This window comes from Euphorbia lathyris, chromosome 7 (genome assembly GCF_963576675.1).
Source record: "Euphorbia lathyris chromosome 7, ddEupLath1.1, whole genome shotgun sequence".
Taxonomy (NCBI): domain Eukaryota; kingdom Viridiplantae; phylum Streptophyta; class Magnoliopsida; order Malpighiales; family Euphorbiaceae; genus Euphorbia; species Euphorbia lathyris.
In genome coordinates, this window is record NC_088916.1 from 87,975,954 (window position 1) to 87,990,545 (window position 14,592).

General features: G+C 32.3%; 1 protein-coding gene and 1 long non-coding RNA gene across 3 annotated transcripts; both read left to right on the plus strand.

Annotated features, from left to right (window-relative positions):
• The first annotated feature begins 3,387 nt into the window (after positions 1-3,387).
• On the plus strand, positions 3,388-8,637 carry LOC136201225 (uncharacterized). Of its 2 annotated transcripts, XM_065991845.1 has the most exons (11): positions 3,388-3,885; positions 5,377-5,552; positions 5,638-5,748; positions 5,847-5,942; positions 6,040-6,219; positions 6,328-6,563; positions 6,653-6,928; positions 7,032-7,124; positions 7,210-7,326; positions 7,919-8,266; positions 8,354-8,637. In XM_065991845.1, exons 2-11 carry the CDS (start codon positions 5,408-5,410, stop codon positions 8,378-8,380), a joined length of 1,629 nt encoding a protein of 542 aa, XP_065847917.1. In that variant the 5' UTR covers positions 3,388-3,885; positions 5,377-5,407; the 3' UTR covers positions 8,381-8,637. The 2 variants fall into 2 exon arrangements, with proteins under 2 accessions (XP_065847917.1, XP_065847918.1); XM_065991846.1 differs by lacking the exon at positions 3,388-3,885 and having other exon boundaries at positions 5,100-5,552; positions 6,475-6,563.
• A 1,175-nt stretch (positions 8,638-9,812) lies between these two features.
• LOC136200759 (uncharacterized) lies at positions 9,813-13,592 on the plus strand. Its single transcript, XR_010673486.1, has 3 exons — positions 9,813-10,100; positions 11,846-12,705; positions 13,142-13,592. It is a non-coding gene; the product is annotated as an uncharacterized lncRNA (long non-coding RNA).
• Positions 13,593-14,592: the final 1,000 nt, after the last annotated feature.

The window sequence follows — 14,592 nt, forward strand, 5'->3', positions numbered from 1 at the left end:
TTCTTCAATTCAGTTGCCTACTTTTAGGCAGATTGATTCAACTCATGCACTTTTTATGCTTCTTCTTTATTCTTGTTTGATATTTTCTGGTAATAATTCATTGCATTTGTAATGACTATATTATATGTTTTTTTAATTGTTTGATCATCATCAATAAATTATCTACCAATAAAATTATGAGACGATTTTACTCTCTTATTCTTGTTTGATTGCCTTTAAGCTCCCCCGAACTTTTAAAAGTTCTAAATGGTCTCTTATTCTTGTTTGATTGCATTCAATAACCCCTTATTTCTGAATAGAATCTTTTGGATGTAGAAAGTTAGATACATGCTCGGCCACATGTAAAAAAAAAACTTCAAATATATAAATAATTATGAACTCTTGGGATTTCATGGGGATAGTTGAAGTTTTGAGATTATACAATTGGACAAATATAAAGGTTATTGAATGGCATTGGATAAGAATATAATGTTATTGAATGTAATTAGATAAGAATAGAGAGTAATTTAGCACTTTTAAAAATTTAGAGGGTTGTTGGAATGTATGAAACTTATTATTTGATACTGATTAAATATCTCACACAAATGGTCTCGCCTATGTAACTTTACTTACTTCACAACTTTGGTTTTCTCCGTCCCTCTCTTCTCTTCTCTGTAAATGTGTGTGCATTCTAATGATACCTCCCCCGATAGATCTCAAATCTGGAAAGTTGTTGTGATCTCAAATCTATGAAAACCAATTAAATGAGCATTCAACAATGCCTTCAGAATCTCATCAAGTGATGGTCATGAACCCTGCAAAATCATCTTGACTATTAATAAACTCCATGACTTTATCTGCTAAAATATTATTAGCACAAAGCACTATATTTGAATTGGCCAATTCCAAGTTATTTTTGACTTTTTGTTGGCATTTACTATTTGTTGCTCATTGGATTTTGATTCTATAATGAATTGTTTTTTTTTTTTGCTAGAAATATTTTGTTTCCGAGCAACTAGTTAAAAGCTATTGAATTTTAGAAGCATAATTCTTTCTGGTAAATCTTTGGACTTTTCATCTGTTGAATTTTAGGGTTCAATGAGAATTGTGAAGATTATACACCTAATCTATGCTATTGGGAAATATGCTTATCTAATATTAGTTGAATGCTAGGAACAACATCACTATATTCCATGAATTACTGGTAATGAGGTTTGGGGCTTACTAATTGTTTTCTAACTGTCAAAAAAGATTCTCTGTAATTATAAATATAATCATAATTTTTGTGGAATAGTAATAGGTTTCCAATTCAATTGAATTTCTAGTTTGAAAACTTTATTTGTTTATAACCAATTATAATTCAATTTAATTAATTGTCATAGTAAAATTCAATTAATTATTTTGTAAGTGTAAAAAGAAGACTATAATTAAAATGCATAGTCCGTTGGTTCTGGCTGGTCAGGAAGAGATTCACATAGGGACTAATGTTATTTGGAAATTACTTTCTATATGAGCTAGCATGCGGGCTTTCCAGTGGTAGTTGTGAGAGTCTTATACTCCATCGTTCCACAACACATGTCTTTGTAGAGAATTTTTTTTTGTTCCACAATACATGATATTTTGCTTCAATTTATGCACATTAATTTGCTTTGACCAAATATACCCCTATTTTAGTTGACTTTTTGCCTTGGGAATAGATAAAGTTACTAGTAGATGCAATTAATATAAGGGTAACAAAGTCTTTCACTTAAAATTAATTGCATTTCTTAATTAGTGTGCATTAACCTTAACATGCATGTATTTTGGAACAGAGGGAGTACTTGTCATAGAAGCTTCACAAACTCCTTTTATTAGTTCAGGGATGCAGAATCACCAGATAGTCACAAGTCTTCGAAATAGGTACATTGGAAGTATCAATCCATGAAAAACAATAATATAAAGAAGTGATTATAGTTCATATTCGGATGTGAAAACCACTGGTACCAAAGAAAATGACACTTTCTTAATGCATATTTATAAATAGGAAACATCTAGCAAATAAATACCTATAACTTGAACAAGCATGTGAGAGTTTTTTCTGGAGGTAGTCAAAGGGTCAGATTTGAATCTTACAATACTTCCTACTATCTTTTCTTCAAATTTTCTGAATCCTCAGAAGCTCCTGAACTAAACTCTTTTTCAAATAGATAAGTTTAATATTATCAGGAATAATGGCAGACTGATAGCAAATTCAATTTTGACTGTTGTTCGCTGTTTGAAATTAATTGCATTAGTGTTAATGAATATCTCTTTGCCTTTGTTCTTTATTTGTTCAGAAAACTAGCAACAAATAAAGAACAAAGGCAAGAAGATACCCATTAACACTAATGCAATTAATTTCAAACAGCGAACAACAACCAAAATTGAATTTCCTACCAATCTGCCATATTACTGATAATATTAAACTTATCTGTTTGAAAAAGAGTTTAGTTCAGGAGCTTCTCCGGGATTCATAAACATTTGAAGAAAGATAGTAGGAAGTACTGTAAGAGTCAAATCTGACCCTTATGACTACCTCCAGAAAAACTCTCACATGCTTGTTCAAGTTATAGTTTTTTTTTATTTGCCAGATGTTTACTATTTATAAATATGCATTAAGAAAGTGTCATTTTCTTTGGTACTAGTGGTTTTCACATCCGAACCTGAACTATAATCACTTCTTTATATTATTGTTTTTCTTGGACGTTGGGATAATAATTTGAAGTCAACATCCGAATTCCATATGTATATGGAGCAAATGCAACAAGTCTTGGAAAAAGCTGGGATGTCCTATCATGCGAAAGAGCAGGCTTATCAAAACTCGAGTATCCAACAACAAATGTTTCTTAGCGAGTTCGATCATCAGAATAACATGGTTCATAATTTGCACAAGGCGAAGATGGAGGAGCAACAAAGAAGACATATGGAGACTTCTAGGCTCAAACACGAACTATACATGACGAGAAATCTCTTAGATGGCTATGAAAAAGCTTTGAATGAGACAACTAAAGAATTCACCGAGTATAGAAAGAAATGCCATTTGCATGAAGAACCAATTTACATGGATACAGGGTCTGGTGGTCCTGTTTTGAGCACGAGTGAACCGGAGAAGTTGCCTTTTAAAGAAGAGATGACACAATGTCACAACACTACAAAAAAAGAGAGTTTCAGGCACAAATTCTTAGGGACGATTATATTATATTGTCCTCTATTAACATTATTGAATTAGTAAAGAAGACATAATTTTGTATTGTCTCTAATACACTTTAATAGTATAATTGGGGACAATTTGATATTAGTATATATTTATATTAATTATAATCAATTAAATTTATTACTTTTTAACATATTTCGAATTAAATTTTTATTTTGGAAAACAATCTGTACTCTTTGGGGACCACGCAGCCAACCCTTCACCTACCTCATTTCCATGGCCGCCGTCTTCACCTCAAGAGCAAAACTCTCTGTAGAAATTAAGTTTTCATCTTTGGGTTATTCATTCTTTTCTTACTCTCTTTAAATCCACTGAAATTGAAACTGGTGTGAGATGAAATTCTATTATTATTTCATCTTTACTCTCTTCTTCTCTCTATTATTTCTTCATCAGCATCTTATTCTTCCTACCAAGCTGAGAAGGGCCAGCAATCTAGAAGCCAATTTATATTTTAATTGAAGCTGAGAGAATTAACCCCTAATTACTGGATGAGTTTATTGCCTAAGGAAGCACTTGACAATTCTTCCTTTTACTTAGATCTAGGGCGAAAATTGGAGACTATTTGTATACTCCAATCCATGACTCAGCTGGTAGATGGAGCTCAAGGTTTTCTTTCTCAAAGAAATAATAAAATTGGAGAGAACTGTGATTTCAGCGCTAGAATCCCTTGACAGGTAATTTGGTCCTCTATTCTAATGGAGTTTTGTATGCTCATATTAGATTTTTGAAATTTAGTAATTTGATTTATTCTGTGATTTAAGTTTCCTAAGGGATAAAAACCAAATACTGATGAAAACGTGTATCATTTAACACGATCTTAAGCTGTGATTTGGAGGGTAAATTTGGCGCCACTTTTTTTGTGGAATAAAACCCACGTAATACAGACTCACTAAGTTTTCCTGTGCTATACCAACATTTTCTACAAGTCTGGTAGCGTTTTTGTTCTTTACACACTAGGTATTCCTTCTCTTTCTCTGTCAATTTTTTTTTTCAATATTTATGATTCATCTGTAGTTGGTTAACATTTGTTATTAGTTGGTTAACAATTGATTTTTATACTTATTTGTATGATTCACTTAAGAGTAATATGGAAAAAAAACAACAGGTGGAAATTTTGTATGCAGCTTGATTATTTTGCTTCCACGGAGTTTGGTGGTATGAGTTCAATTTTCAAATATCCTAATTGGTATTTGTTTAGTTAGCTAGACAAAACTAAATTATGAAATGGGAATTGGGAATTGGATTAAAAAAATTCATGTGTTGGTCTTTGATTAAGCAATATTAGAATTTTTATGGCATATTTTGATGAAAACACAAGATTGAGTGCATCAAACTTGAGAAGTGGAATATTCCTGGAAACAAACCATGAGTATATTTAACTTCAAAGTGATTTTTGACTGTTCAGAGATGAATTTGATCACAAGAAAAATGCTTACATTTGTATATGTACAGAAAATATTGTCTTGAAAAAGATGAAATTTGATTATGAAAATGAGAATGTAGCCCATGAGTATGACTAATGGGAAAGGAAAAAGTAGTATTTATTATATGTGAGGGTATACGTAGTCATACATGTCAAGCTATACGTAGTCATACATGTCAAACTATAAATAGAGCATTGAGGTCAATTCATTAGATATCATGGTTATCTGGATCTGGAGTTTACACGCACAAAAAAAGGAAAAAAAAAAGATATTACAATCTGGGAAAAGAGACAGGTCAAAAAAGAAGAAATGATGTCAGTTTCAATAGAACCTCTATTTTTTTCTCCTCTGTTGTTTGTTGTTCCCTTAGCTAATGTGTTTGATGTTTATATTCAGCACTTAGTCTTGTTCAGTTGATGTTAATTCTGTAAATTAGATTATAATTGTTTCTGTATAATTATGATTTCTGCTATGATTTAAATCTTAGACTTAGAAAACTAGGCATTTTGTTTACTTGATTTTTTTATTTTTTTCTATGAAGGATATAAAAATTATGAATCACTTAAGAGTAATTTCTATGTAACTCAAATCATAAATTAAGCCTTAAATAACAAAACAAACACAAAAAAAAACATCACAGTATATGTGTTTTTGGATCTGCTTCTTTAATACATGAAAGAATTTGACTATTGAGCTTGTATTTTATAGATGTATTTTGGACTAAGAAATTATTTCTGACAGGTTATAAAAAGGTTAATTCAATTGTTAGAGTATGGAGAGTGTAAAAAAACGCAAGAAGTACAAGAGGAGATTATGTCCGGTACTTAAACCTCACCGACCTATCTTAAATGATTATTCTGATGAAGATACAATTTCCCCGACAAGTCAACAATTGCCTACTTTAGGTGCAAATCAAGGTAAAAATATAATATTTTGAATCATTTAGCTTTTATTTTCCTAGTACCATGTATGATATTATATATGTTAACTTTTGTTTCATAGAGGGATGGAGACAAATCTCAAGAGAAAAGAAGGTACAGAGTGCTGCTAACATTAATGAAGCAACTAGAAATGCAACTGCACGTACACCATCTTCTGTTGCGTCAATGAACGGTACATTATATGCAAGTTATGATTTATTTCTTATTCTTGTATTTAATATGAATAAGCTATTTATAATATCTAGTAATCATTTTATTTTGTCAATTAAGATCTTAGAAATAAAAGGATTACAACGTCCAGTCCTCGTACACGTGCTACTTTCGATGATGAAGGTTTGCATTCTTCATTAAGCCGATCTACTCTCGGTATGACCACGGTTATTATAATTTTCATTTATCGAGTTTTTTTATATAAATGTTTTTTAGAATGTATAATAACTCTTTGTTCGTTATCTAATATTAGACAAAATGAGGCGTACTATAATCAACAATGCTGATAATGAAAATGTTGATGAGATAGATGCTTGTCACTTGCAAGGTTCTGACCATCCACAATCTGATAATCCCATTGATAATCATGAATCTGACTATCCTTGCCTATCAGATACGGAGATAAGCGCTGAAAATTCAGAAACTTTTCGAGGTTTGTTTCATTTATAACTTAACATCTTTTTTTAGCACTTTATACGAAAAATTAGAATATCTTCATTCTGTTTTTTTTAATTAATTAGTGTTGTTACTTATTTTTTAGCGAGATCAGTTGGTAGGGGACCATACAAAGGGATGGATCTCGACAAACTTACCAATGGAAGGAAAAACAAATTAGTTGTTTTCATTCCACCGGGCAGATATTTTAGACCAATTGGGAAGCATTCTAATAAATTATCGTCATGGTTAGGATACTGCGCTAGAATTTATAGACCTCCGACTGAGTCTTGGGATGAAATTGAAAAGAAGCACAGGTCCCGTTTGTGGGCTATGATTCAAGTAAATATTATTGTGTTGGACCGATTTTTATTTATTGTGTAGAATTGTTAAATTTTATTAAATATTTAATGAACCTACATATTGTACAGGACTATTTTGATGTTAGCACTGATAGCCCTGAAAAGTGGAAGAAACGTGAAGAGTTAGGAAAGGAGGAGCCCGATACGCCAGAAATGAAAAAAGCTAAATTTGAGTACTTCTGTTTCTTTCAGATGAAAACGGCATATCGCAGATGGAAATATAAATTACATAACCAATATCGCATGTATAGTAATGATGAGGAACGCTTGAAACATGTTCCTAAAGAACTATCTGGAGATGCTTGGAAAGACATGCTTAAAGTTTTTGGAAGCGAGGATTTTCAGGTTAATATATAATGTTTTGTTTAATTTATTAGGTGATGGTTAGTATGTATTATTGTTAATTTAATTTTAAATGAATGCTTTCTTACACATTATTAATTTGTAGGAACAAAGTTATATTAATTCAACTAATCGTGCTTCTCAAATAGTGGTTTCTTCAACTGGTCTAACCCCTTTCGCACAAGTAGAGTATAAAATGGTAAATATATAGAGCAACTCTTATCAATTATTTTTAAAGGGTTTGACTAGTTCTATTTAAGATGATTATACTATTAATGTTGAAGATGGATGAGGAATTAGGCGAATTGCCAAAGGCTTCTGATGTGTGGAAGGCCACTCATGGAATTACAAATGACCAAGGACAAACTACATTCCATGATTCACAATCAAAAAGGATTTATGTAAGTAATAGAGTTTTTTAAGCAATTGCCTTGTTAGGATCCTGTCAAACTAGATTAACCTTTGTTTGATACGCTTATTTCATGTGTTTCTATTGATGTTGTGATTCTGATTTTAAATATAATCATAAAAGCTCTTTGCTTTTCTTGTACTTGGTTCAGATGCCTAAAATGTGCTTATGACATTTTCAGTTTCATGTGTTCTAGTTAGTTGAAAAAACTACAATAGTGACAAGTGTTATACAAATATTGTGGATTGGCATGTGGTTTTTTTGCATTTAGTTATTGGATGGATGATCAATTTGTGTAAAAGTCTGCATCAAAAAGCATAATGAAGAACTATTGTACTACTTTTATCATATGGGATGTGCAGGTTCTGAAATTTACATAATGCTGAAACTTATTTTCTTAAATCTAATTTCAAGTGAAATCTCTATTATGGTCTTATGATTGAGTTATTAGACAATTGGTGATTGATTGGTCCATAATATTATATATGTTTGGTCTTCTTTTTTAGGTACTTGTTTGTGTTTCAGGCTGTTTCATATCTTTATAATTCGCTTATTAAATTTCACTTATGTTTTACATAATATAGGAAGATATGCAAAGGGTTGAAGATCAGCCGATAAATGATAATCAGTCTGTTCCCACATCAGATCATGTGCTACAACAGGTATTTGGAGTTAGATCAGGATATGTTCGTGGTAAAGGATTGGGATATAAAGCAATTACTAGAGGAATGATGTCTAATGGTAAAAATGATGAAGTTAATGCGCTTAAAAATGAGGTTGCAAGACTGACAGCTGAATTAAAGGCACACGAAGGGCATAGAAAGGCGCAAGATGAACATGAGGTGGAGCGACAACAGGTTTCTGAATCGTATTGCAGAAGGATGGAAATAATGTTAAAAGAAAATAGCTCAAGGAGTACACAGAATGCTTTGGTAAGTACTTAATTAAACACATTTGCTTTTGAACTATATAATAAACCATATTGTTAATTGGGTGTTTTTGTTCTTACAATTTTGTAGGAGGAAGAGATGCAAATGGACTTGTGAAGGTTGTCAATTGATGGATTCGTTAATTTTGAACTTGCTTGCTTTATTGATTAATATCACTAGTTTATTACTTTTCAACATTGATAGGGATGATGTTTTTGGTTTAGGATGGATTTTTAAATGTTTTGATTTCAATTTACATAAGGTTTTAGATTCTAAATTTATTAAATTTCATAGTGGACTGATGAAAGTATCAGAAAGTTGTTTAGAGGTTGCATATCAATATTGTGCGAATAAGATTGTGTTGTGTTTGCTGAGGAAGCTGGCTTGGCAGCAAAGCTGCTGCTTACGATAAAAAAAAATGTGGGTGTAATCCTGAGCTAAAATGGAGGTCAGCCGAGCTATTGAAATTGTCTGCTTTGAAACTTGCCATCCATTGTCTGCTTTGAAAAGCAAGCTGTTTGTACAAGTAGTTAAATATGCTAAGTAGCTTCACCTGTCAAGGCTGAATATCGCTAATCATTAGCTGAAAATTAGAGGCTTTGGTCTTCCCCATTTCATTAATTGATTTATAAGTCTCATCTATGGCCACTTAGCTCTTCTACACAATCTTGCATAGATCCTATTCCCTTGGTTTCATCCATGGCTCCTAGAGAGTTATAATACTGTTTGAAGTATAATTAAGTTGATTTTGTTGGCATGGACAGAGAGGCGACGGTAGTTTAGTTGTGGATAAGTAGTCGAGTTTTTATCGAACTGAACACCAAACCACTCAAAAGCTGTTCAACTTTGACATGCTTATACTCGGATTATCAGAAAATACACAAGCTCGAACTAAAAGTTGAACTCGGTTCGAGCCTAAATTCCTATTTACTAAAATTGTAATCAAGCTCGAGTTATTTATAAATGGGATAAGGTGCAAAATATGCACCTAACGTTTACGGCCAGGAGCAAATTTACCCTTAACGTCAATGATGCAATTATACTTTAACGTTGGCCGCGAAGAGCAATTTTACCCTTAACATTCGGCGAAATATTTTGAATTTCTTTTTGTCCAACTCGTAAAATAGAAAGTATATTTTTTAAATTTTTTTCCAAATCTAATCCTATGTTTATGACACTCACATGCAAGAATGATGATCGAGAGGACAATTTGATGAATTATTTCTAAAATTGACCAAACTTGACAACGTTAGGGATAAAATGGCTCATGGTTGCCAATGTCAGGGGTAAAATTGCATTATTTTAAACGTTAGCGGTAAAATTGCCCTTCGCTGTAAATGTTAGGGGGCATTTTTACACCTTTTCCCTTTATAAATTGGACGGAATACTATCAATCTTTTATCAAGCCTAAAGTCAAAACCACTCATGAGCGGATCGAATAACAAATACAATTAATTGGAAAATTGTTTTAATAAATTAACAATAGACATAAGGCATGAATAATTTTGGGTTTAATACAAAAAAAAATGGATTGATCGGATATTTTGGAATCAAATTTTGAAGTGGGATTTATTTGAAATTCTGGTATTTAATAATGATTTATATTTAAATTTTTTTTTTCAATAGACCAAAAGGACATGGTTTCATTAGACACAGCGTTTCAATAAAACAAAATCAATTATAATCTAATCCCAAACTGCGAGCCCCTCTTTCATCCTAATTTCTTACGCCAAAATGGAGAAAACGCAATACCCTTGTCAGGCGATTCAGGCGAGACAACAGTAGCTACCGGAACCCAACCTCGGTTGCTTCGCGTCGTCAACGTTCGTCCATAGAGGTTAGATGATTGGTCGTTTTTTAATTTTTAAGTTTGTATCACTTGTTTTTTTTAATCTGTCTTCTAATTTATTCATCTCCATAATTGTGTGTTGGTTTATAGAATAGAACTGCTCATTTTGTTTGAAGTTAATCTAAAATTTCATTGCATATGATTGCTTTGGGGATTTTAGGTCTTTTTGTGATTTGGTGGCCTTTTCATCACCAAGTGTTTGTCAAAATACCTGACTGAGCCATATAAAAAATACTTCCAGTTTAAAATTATGGAAACTGTGAACTAAGTTCCTACTTGTCTCAAAAACCAAGATAGTATGCATCCTAATAGTAGTGGATGAGGTTTGTATTTATGATTGGTTTGATGCTTAGATAAAAAAAACTAAGAGATTGCAAATAAAGTAGTTGTATGTATAAAGTCTTGACTATTTTAGCTAGGCAAGTATGCTCTGTCTTATATAATGGTATTTCTAGTTAGCTAACTAAATGTAAAATGAGCCATGAAATGCAAAGATAAATTCACATGAAGCCCTTGATAGGTCAACTTCAAATATAAATCTGGTTGACATAAATTATAGAGAAACTTTTTTTTCAAACCGTAAAAAATGCAATTTGAGACATTGATGGAATGAGTAACTCTTTTTGCTCTCAATTTTTTGGTTTTTTGGTGCTTAGTTCTAGTATCATATTTGACACTTAATCCTCATTATTGTATGTTAAATCAATTATACATAATGTTAATATGTGATTTAATTTCAGATTGGTTCATAAACGATATGGATATTGATAAGAGTTGGATGGCTCTTGCCAATAGAAAATATCGTAGTTACATTGAAGGAGTTGAAACTTTTTTGAAGTATGCATACAGATTTAAATTGTTGACCGACGTGATTCAATGTCCTTGCAAAAAATGTAGAAATGTTGTTTATAATGATGAATCTACGATTAGATTTCACTTGTTGAAATTTGGAATTATAACCACATATACAGTTTGGTATTTTCATGGGGAGTCTCCAAATGAAGAACGTGGTATCAATGAATATCCGAATGATAATGATAATGATAATGATAATGAGTCGGATGATGATATGGTTGGATTGGTCAATGATATATATAGTGTTGATCATGATAGTTCAGTTGGTAATGATTGTGACAGTAATAGTATGCTATGGGAACCTAAAGGGGATGCTGGTGAGTTTTATCGATTACTAAATGAAGCTAAGGAGAAATTGCATTCAGGATGTGAACTCTCGAAATTGGCTACTATTGTCAAGTTACTTCACATGAAGAGTTTTCACAGATGGACAAATAAATCTTTTGACGATTTACTTAGTTATAATACTGAATGGGAAACATACTATGCCTGAGTCATACAGTAGTGCAAAGAAATATATCCGTCGTTTGGGTCTTCATTATGAAAAATATGATGTCTGTTAAAATATGTGCACTTTATATTGGGGTCCACTTGCAAATGCAACATCTTGTGAAATATGTGGATTGTCTAGGTGGAAGTCTGGTGACAATTCAAACGATAATAAGAAAATTCCACACAAGGTCTTACGCTATTTCCCATTAAAACCAAGACTGCAGAGGTTGTTTATGTGTACAGAGATATAATGCAGAATTTCCAAAATGGTTCGAGGATCATGTATGTGAATATATCTATGGATTATTATAATTTGTTTGAGGTTATATCTCATTATTAGTCCATGTTTTCAATAAATTACATTTATATTATTGATGAACTTGCAGGTTTATGAATTAAATGAACATGATGTTGTTTCTAAGGATCTTATGAATCTTGCTTTTGGTCCATACCCACGCTACAAGAGTTACTCGGGTCATATTGTGAATGGCTATCGGTTTCATACTGTAAATCGTCAAATGAATCGCAAGAGTCAAAATTCAGGAGTCTTGTCTAGGGGTGATGATAGTTCTTGTGATAAAAGAGTATTATGGGAATTTGACAGATGTTTGGGAGATCCAGTACTCAGGAATGAATTGTGTTTACTTATTCAAATGTGAATGGTTTGATGTGAGCCATAAAGGAAGTGGATATACAGTAGATGATTTCTCAATCACAAGTGTCAAGGCCATGGTCGATTAAAAACAGATGTGCCATTTATTTTAGCTTCTCAAGCTGAACAAGTCTTTTATGTTCAAGATCCCCAAAAAAAAAAATTGGCTTATTGTGGTGAAAAATCATCCTAGGGACATATATAAATTGCCTTTTCAATCACTAGAGGATATTTCTGAGAAAAATGAAGATGGTGATGTTTTTCAAGAAGAGAAGATCACCGCTGATTTTCATGCAACAAGACCTATAGATGATGATGATGAAGCCATGGAGAATGAGGTTGTTTTTGGTTTTGAAGAAATACCTCTTCCAATTGCTAATCAAGCAGAAGAAATAATTCCAATTAATATTGATGATTGTGATGATGATGATGATTACAATCAGAACTCAAACTTGCAAGAAGAATTCTGCTAACCGACGAAGAAGTTAGTGGTGATGAAGATGTTAACGTGATCAATGATGATGATGATGATTGAAGGGGACAAAACATGACACTAATTTAAAGGGGAATAGAACATGATTGGTTGGTCCGAAGGTACTAATTTTGATTCTTATTTGCTGCACAATCTTGATATTTCTATAATTACTGATGAAGTTCAATTATCATTTTCTATTTTAGAACACAGTGTTGCATATATTTGTAAACTAAATTAAAAGAAAAGAATGTTTAGAATATGTTACTTCTGTTAAAAAAAATAGTAGGTTACCTCTTTTAGTCCTCAATTAGATGTTGCATAAATAGTGAATTTGAATTTTAAACAATTGTTTTGAGTATTAGAAATTGGATTCAAATTCTTGTTGTAGAATAGTCTTTTGGGTTTAGATTTCATATGCATGGGATTAGAATTTGTACGCCTAAACCTGTTTTACTATAATTTGAATGGAAGAATATTTTAAATTTACCTTGAAATTAGAATTTCATATGCATAATTTAGTGGACTAGCTAACTTGCATGAAATTATTTTGAGCAGGAAAAGATTAACGGTCCAAGAAGAAAGCAAGGAACTACTACTGAGAGGATTTATCTACGATGAGCTGGTGTTGTAGGTTAGTTTCTGTGTATATAAATTGATGTCATTGTCTAACCATAGAACGTATCATGGGATATTAAACTAGAGCTGTAAATGCAATTTTATGCTTTTAACCTTTTGATGCTGAAGGGTTTTTACATGGTTAATTTATGTGTTATCTGATGCTTGAATTAGAATATAGCTGTAATATTCATGTTATAGTTCAGGGATAAGGTATCAAAATAGGCTTATGGTTTTTAGGGAAGTATGAATTTAGGCTCCACGTACAAAATAACACCAATATATGTTTAACGTTTAAAAAATGGTACCAATTTAGGTCTCTATAACGGAACGAGACACCTCAATTAGAACTTAACGGAGTAATAGGAATGATGTGTCCAATCCGTTCTCGATGTCTAAGTTGATACATTTTTTAAACGTTAAGTCTATATTAATACTAATTTATGTGGAGTCCAAATTGATACTTTCCCAAAAATCTATTTTGTGACTCCGAAGATGTAACTAAACCTATGCTGCTATGTCTATATGAGTCCCCTGAAATTTGAAAATACTGAATCATTTAGGCATTCATTATGCCTCTCTTCGAGCTCTGCGTAGTTCCTAATAATTATGCATTAGGTATTAATTGTATTATTATTTCTATGTTGTTTTATTTATGGCAGCATCCTATGTTTCTTTCATTCAAAAGGCTAAAGTTTCAATTAAATTGGAATCATTAACTCAACTGTATTCATTCTTTTTTTTCAAGGTCAAGTTGACCTTTTATTAATCAATCAGAGGACAAATCCTTGCTGATTACATCAGCAAGTACATCAGCAAGTTAAAACGGTAAAACATTTGTAATTAGACATTTGTCATACTTTTTTAGTTAATAGGAATTTTATGGAGGTTGTACTGTTTTAGATTAGAACTTTGCACTTCACAGCTTACTTGTTTAAGCTCAAGTAGCATCCTAAGCTCTGCACTTTGAATTTCATATTTTTCTCTCATAATGATATATAGCATTCTTAAGGGACATTTGTCATTCTAAACAAGGACGATAGTCATCCTAAAAAAATGGGGTCAAAACGATGTCCCTAGTAACAGGAATGACAATCGTTCTTATGAACAGAGACGAAAATTTGTCCCTAAGAACGGGGGCGACAGTTGTCCCTATGACCGGAGACGACAGTCGTCCCAAAGAATGGGGACGACAATCGTCCTTATCAACAGAGATGAAATGTTGTCCCTAGGAATAGGGACGACAGTTGTCCCTATCAACGGGGAGGACATGTCGTCCCTAGGAACAGGGACAAAATGTCGTCCCTATCAATGGGGACGACATGTCGTCCCTAGGAACAGGGACAAAATGTCGTCCCTATCAATGGGGACGACATGTCATCCCTAGCAAT

Bases quoted from the DNA above. Each gene is read 5' to 3' on its own strand.
- LOC136201225 (XM_065991845.1), top strand. From the start codon at position 5,408: ATGGAGAGTGTAAAAAAACGCAAGAAGTACAAGAGGAGATTATGTCCG. The intron at 5,749-5,846 runs GTACATTATATG...TTGTCAATTAAG, and splicing joins TTCTGTTGCGTCAATGAACG to ATCTTAGAAATAAAAGGATT. The intron at 7,125-7,209 runs GTAAATATATAG...TTAATGTTGAAG, and splicing joins CACAAGTAGAGTATAAAATG to ATGGATGAGGAATTAGGCGA.